Source organism: Podarcis bocagei, assembly GCF_964188305.1.
Source record: "Podarcis bocagei genome assembly, chromosome: 17".
Taxonomy (NCBI): Eukaryota; Metazoa; Chordata; class Lepidosauria; order Squamata; family Lacertidae; genus Podarcis; species Podarcis bocagei.
Genome location: NC_138143.1, coordinates 32,940,317 through 32,947,229, shown reverse-complemented (window position 1 = coordinate 32,947,229; position 6,913 = coordinate 32,940,317). Strand labels below are relative to the sequence as shown.

General features: G+C 43.4%; 1 protein-coding gene across 1 annotated transcript in view; it reads left to right on the top strand.

Annotated features, from left to right (window-relative positions):
• The first annotated feature begins 666 nt into the window (after positions 1 to 666).
• Positions 667 to 6,913, top strand: part of TRABD2A (TraB domain containing 2A) — a 111,420-nt gene continuing 105,173 nt past the window's right edge. Inside the window, exon 1 of the mRNA XM_081176588.1 lies at positions 667 to 699. Coding sequence (XP_081032714.1) covers positions 688 to 699 — 12 coding nt within the window. The 5' untranslated portion in view covers positions 667 to 687. The remainder of the gene's footprint in view (positions 700 to 6,913) is intronic.

The following is a 6,913-nucleotide window of genomic DNA, read 5'->3' as shown; positions in this document are numbered from 1 at the left end:
CTGTAACCTGAAGCATCTGTAACCCGAGGTACCACTGTACAGTGGTGCCTCGCAAGACGAAATTAATTCGTTCCGCGAGTTTTTTCGTCTAGCGAATTTTTCGTCTTGCGAAGCACGGTGTTGGGAAAGTTTTGGAAAAGCTTCAAAAATCACCAAAGTCTTCAAAAACCTCAAAAAGGCTACCACACCGCGTTCTATGAGTTGCTCCTCGAAGTCAAGTCGCAACTGTATTAACGGTGTTAAGAAAAAGGAAACAAACTTGCAAGACGTTATTGTCTTGCGAAGCAAGCCCATAGGGAAATTCGTCTTGCGAAGCAGCTCAAAAAACGCAAAACCCTTTCGTCTAGCGAGTTTTTCATCTTGCGAGGCATTCGTCTTGCGGCGCACCACTGTATAGTCATTGTGACTAGTAGACACTGATAGCCTTAATGATTGTGAATTTGTCTAATCCCCTTTGAAAGTCATCACTAAATCTTATGGGAGTGAATGCCATAGTTTAGCTATATGCACTGCGTGGAGAAGTTCTTTCGTTTGGACTGAATCATCCAACATTCAGCTTCATTCGATGGCTCCTAGTGCTATGAGACAGAATGTCAAAACATCTTTTGTCATCTCACCGATATTCAGTCTTCTCTCTATGGAATCCAGTGGTCCAAAGATGTCTTCGGCCAAGCTTAAGCAGAAGGCATGATAAGAAAGGTGATTTCATTCTCACTTTAGTTACTATGCTTCGAGAAATGCTTAAAGATCTCTGTTCTCTATGATGTGGGCTTCCGCAATGGATGCCTCCTCTACTTAATTGATTCTAAAAATAATACTTGGCATTCATGAGGCAATCTTTATCATATATTAGCTTCTTAATCAAAGCAACCTTGGAGAGCACTGCAAAATGAACTTTCTCTAAGTAAGTGAGGCTCAATGTGTCATCACAAGCAAAGCAGGGGCACAGAATTTAAATATTATTGCTGCAGCATTTTCTCTTTCCCCCCCCTCCTTCTTTAGAGTGAATTCACATTGCTGGTTTTTGTTTTTTGATTTTGTTTTGCATTACTAGTAGCGTTATCTAGCAACAGCAACAACAATAAATTGGCAGTATATTTTTTTTATTAAAAAACTGCAACAATAAAATAAAAAGGGGAGTAGATAAAACATAAAATAATGATCATATTATAAAAATCAATTTTAAAAAAACAGCCACATTAAAACGTGCTAAGATGAGCCAAATTTTTCTAAAAGCCAAATCTATCCAACAAGCTCAAAGGCTTATCTAACTAAACAAGACATTGGGTTTTATCCAACTAAGTTTTACTTAGAGTAGAACACTGAAATTAATATACCTAAATTAGCCATGTTAAATCATTTTAGTGGTCTTCTCCAAATGCTGTTGGATACAACCTATTGTCTGATCAGAGAGGAGGCTAAGTAGACCTACTTAAGAACGGTGTTCCAAAGCTTGGGTGCAGCCACTGAGAAGGCCCTGTCTTGTGTCCCTGCCCACCATGGCTTAGCACATTGGTGGGACTAAAGCAGGCACTCTCCAGAAGATCTCAGGACTTGAGAAGAAAGCAGCCCTTCTGGTTGCCTGATCCCAAGCTGTTTAGGGCTTTGCAGGTCATAACCACTACCGTATGCAAATCTGTGAGTGTTTATCATAAAGTGACTGAAAAAGCTGCCTTGCAAAAAGTTTGATTTGATTTTGTAAATCTATTCCACCCCCCACCCCCTGGCCCTGAAAGCAATGAATTATCTTCTTAACTAACTAGATAATGAATGGAATGTTGACATTTCCATTCCACCTTAAGGAACAGGCATGAGATTGTTGTGTGTCACATGTCTGTTTCCATTCCAGTACAGTATTCTGGGAACTTCCATTTGTGCATAGATCTTGCTTTTGCTGTTCTCTCCAAGACAACATGAGAGAGAGACAACATATTTCTTTGTTCTGATTTATGTTTAATAAATATGTAGCTGTAAGCATGTAGCTGTAGTGATGTATGGAAGTGAAAGCTGGACAATAAAGAAGGCTGACTGCCGAAGAATTGATGCTTTTGAATTATGGTACTGGAGGAGACTCTTGAGAGTCCCATGGACTGCAAGAAGATCAAACCTATCCATTCTGAAGGAAATCAGCCCTGAGTGCTCACTGGAAGGACAGATCGTGAAGCTGAGGCTCCAATACTTTGGCCACCTCATGAGAAGAGAGGACTCCCTGGAAAAGACCCTGATGTTGGGAAAGATGGAGGGCACAAGGAGAAGGGGACGGCAGAGGATGAGATGGTTGGACGGTGTTCTCGAAGCTACCAGCATGAGTTTGACCAAACTGCGGAAGGCAGTGGAAGACAGGAGTGCCTGGCATGCTCTGGTCCATGGGGTCACAAAGAGTCGGACATGACTAAATGACTAAACAACAACAACAGCTGTAGCATGACTTCATACACCTCACGCCTACTTCTGTGTGTGCAGTACACTCTGCTAATTGCGTGCCCTGGCTTCTAAAGTCCGGGTCGCTGTTTTACGTCGGAACACGGGCCGATGGAAGGAGACGTCCGAGCTGGGCTTGCCAGCTGGCCTCCTAGCCCCTCTGCATGCCAACATGGATAACAGGAGTAGATCCATTCCGTCATTGACTAAAAGAAGATGTCCACAAGCTAGATTATAGAAAGTGCATAGTACATTTATGGGGAGAGGGGGGGCTTATGCATTAAAAAGGTGGGCAGCTGCATAGCCTTGATTGTGTGACTTTATCCTCAACTTACAATTTATTCTTGGGGTGGGAGTGGGGAGACATAATGGAATACAAGAAAAGAGCATGCAAACAAAATAATGAACTAGGGCAGGCATGTCCACAATAGGTAGATCATCTGTGGTAGATCACTGTTAGATCATTGGCTCCCCCAAAGATGCTCAACAACTTTTGCTCCCCTAAAAAAAGCTCAACCTGACCCCCCCCCCAATGGGCTTAAGTAAAGGTAAAGGGACCCCTGACCATTAGGTCCGGTCGTGACCGACTCTGGGGTTGCAGCACTCATCTCGCTTTATTGGCCGAGGGAGCCGGCGTACAGCTTCCGGGTTATGTGGCCAGCATGACTAAACCGCTTCTGGTGAACCAGAGCAGTGCACGGAAACACTGTTTACCTTCCCACCGGAGTGGTACCTGTTTATCTACTTGCACTTTGACATGCTTTCGAACTGCTAGGTTGGCAGAAGCAGGGACCGAGCAACGGGAGCTCACCCCATCATGGGGATTCGAACCGCCGACCTTGTGATCAGCAAGTCCTAGGTTCTGTGGTTTAAAAAAAAAGCTCAACAACTTTTACCTGTATCCCCCAAAGGGGGTAGATCACTGCCAGTTTTTAACTCTGTGAGTAGATTGCAGTCTCTTGGGAGCTGGCCACCCCTGAACTATGGGGTGGAACTTTATTATTTCCAGGTGATATCCAGTTAAATCATACTCTGAGTAGGCCCTATGAAATCAATGGACTGATGCGACTTAAGGGCATTGGTTTCAGTGGGTCTGCTCTGAATGTAACACTGGATATCACCCCGAGATCTAAAGCACTGCAGAAAATCAAAGGGAGGCTTTCTTGCTCATAGCATATGGATTGCACCAGAGTTCAAGGGCTGTGTGCACCTTGTTGTAAATGGCACCAGAGATGAAACCATCCTGAATACAGTTTAAAAACATTGTGTTTATTGTGCAGACCATAAACTTTGACATGCTGTAATCACAATCCAGCTTTTTCTTTTAACAACACGGAAGGCCAGAGATATATTTTTTTTTACAGAAAATGACTGATTTTAATATATGTATTCCATGCCTTTCCATAATCAAAGGTTATTAGCTTTGCAGCAACATGAACTTTAGAGAACGGTGACCTGTCTCACAACAAATAAGGCTGCTGCTTGTTGTAAATAATAGTAATTAGATTTACAGACTGCTCTGTTCTGTGCTCTGGCGCTAACTGACGTCCTACCAGTATGTATGAGACTATGATTTATTGAATTGGAAAGAATATTTTATGCTTATGGCATTACAGCAGCTATGACATGATCTTAAGAAATACATTGCTTACGGTGTGAGCTATACATGCAAGTTGTAGTCCGGAGTAGTTAATAGATGTGAATTGGGACACATCAAAAGAGAATTTGGAAGCTTGCTTTGTAAAGCACCCTAGCCCTGCTTCTCAGACCATGGTGGTGCAAACCAGGTACCAATGACAGCTTATAAACGGACCTGGAAAAGAATGAGCAGATGGTATATGAAGGAGCATTGTCAGTGCTTTATGCTGGCGCAGTGTGAAAGCTTCTTGATGTATGATTCCACACACACACACACCTAGGTTAAGACCGCAAGAGCGGTTGGCCATTTGTCATCACCTACAGTCCAAATGGAGACCAGATGCCTTTCTGAAGAGCACTCCAGAGTCCAATGCTAAGTTATTGGGTTCAATAGCATTCACCCTGACGGTAGAAGATAATAATTTCTGCCTTTCCAAGAACGGTGGGACAAAATATTCGGTCTTATGCTATGCAGAAAGATAAGATGATCACAGGGCCTTGATCTACAAATGCAACAGAATAAGACAGAATAAGCATCACCTCCTCAAACTACAGGTGCAGGATCTCATTTTTTAATGCTCCCCAACATTAAAAATTTCCTTGTGAATAGAAAATCAGCACAGCAGGCTATCAAATATACTTTCTCCCTGGTGTGCTGGTTTTCTCTTGAAGGGAGTTTACAAAAACGTCCAATCTTTACAAAAGTGGGAAAGAGCTTATTTGATGACTCTCAAGTACTTCTCAGGAACTGCAGTCTCCAAGCTAAATTTGGAAGACTAGAGATGACTTCAAATTAAAAATTCAAACCTGAATGCTTAAGATTAGGCTCCTTAAATCTGTACCTAGGGACCTAAACTTAATATTTCATTTGAGTGATTAAAGATTAACAGACTGATCCCAAGACTTGCTGCACCAGCAAATGATATGGAAGGGTCTTGTGCCTTCAACTCTGCCAGCTTGTGTTGTTAAGCTGGAATTGCAAGGACATATGCAGATGGATAATACTCGTGCAATCATTAGAATGTAGGAACTATAAACCAGGGATGAGCATTGACCACAAGATTTGATTTGTATCCCTATTCAGGGCTTTGGAAAACAGCATGTTTGGTCCATAGATCATTTTGATCTGTGGCCAAATCCTGATCTGGCACAACGAATCTTCATTCCACCACCCGGCCACTTATTTGTGGGGAAATGTTTTAAATGGTTATAACTGTGGGTTTTATTTTGTTTTACAGAAGTGGATGGAATTTACAGGCAAAGTAGCTCCTCCAAAGTGGACAAAGTTTGCCAAATCACAGACAAATAAGTTCAGGGAGGTCGTGCTAGGCACCTTCAACATTTGTATGAGGGTGGGGGTGTTAAGTAAAGTACCGTATTTTTTACTCTATAAGACGTACTCCCCCCCCCCCAAAAAAAGTAAGGGGAAATGTGTGTGCATCTTATGGAGCGAATGCAGGCTGCACAGCTATCCCAGAAGCCAGAATAGCAAGAGGGATCGCTGCGCAGCGAAAGCAGCAATCCCTCTTGCTGTTCTGGCTTCTGGGATTCAGAATATTTTTTCTCTTGTTTTCCTCCTCCAAAAACTAGGTGCGTCTTATGGTCTGGTGCGTCTTATGGAGCAAAAAATATGGTGACTGTCTATACCTTTTGCATTTTGCAAGTAGCCCCTTCTCAGGGTCTGAATGTCAACAAATCTCAGAAGGATAGCTACAGTGGTTTTGCTGCAATGGTAGCTTTACAGTTTTTTTGGGGGGGGCGGAATTAACTCCCCCTAAGCTGAGGCCATGGCTTTCAGTGTGCCCTTCCCCTGCCAACCAAAGTTGTGACAATAAACAACGACAGCAAACAAGCAGAGCAAAGACTCATTGCTACAAGGAAGGCGAAAACCTAACCTCAAGGATGCTAATTAGGCATTGAAACAGCAGCTGAACATATCCCTAGCAAGGGTATAAAAACGAAGGAGGGAGGGTTGAAGAAGCAGCCCCGTGACCAGGAATACTCCACAGAACTAGCAGGACTGCCAGGGGACAGAAAGCTACTGTTACGCCACAACAGTAATGATAATAGTAATAGTGCTATTTAACACCACAACAGGAAGTATCCTTTTTATGAGGTATTTCCTGAGGCGTTTCTGTTTGTGCACTTTGAAATTTTGATAGGAGCAGGATGGGGAATCTTCCTTTGACCCTTGCTTGTGCATTAACAGGAAATATATGCCGTCACAATCAGCGAGCCACACTTTTTGAGGCAGGAGATTTTTATTTTATTTTATGAAAATAACACCAATTAGTTCTGCGCCCTGCGGGGAACACTGATGTGCTGTGAATCACATCTCTCTGTATGATTGCCTTAACCGGACAGAGAGAAAATGTTGTGTAAGGTTCTGTACTGCTAAGGGGGGAGGGGGGATAGAAATTGATGTGGAAACTTGCAGAAGTGTGTTTGTTTACAGCGCAAGAGAAAGCCCCGATAAAGGTGATGGAGGAGAGAGACAAGACGATAGTTGGCAGTGAAGGGTATCGTGAAATATTTATTCCCGAGATCTGTAATGATATATAGAACACCAGCAGCAATAAACAACCAACAGCCCCGTTAAATCAGACCAAATGTCCATTAAGTCCAGCATCCTGTTTGCAACAGTGACCTGCTTGATGCTTCTGGGATCTCAGAGCAGCAGGGCATGTCTGCACACCAGCCATTGATATTCAGAGCTTGCACTGCTTATACCAGTGTTTCCCAACCGGTGTTCCGCGGCACACTAGTGTGCCGTGAGACATCGGCTGGTGTGCCGTGGGAGGGAGGCGGGCGAGTCGGGCGGTGAGAGGCGGCGGCGGCGAGGATCCGCGTCGAG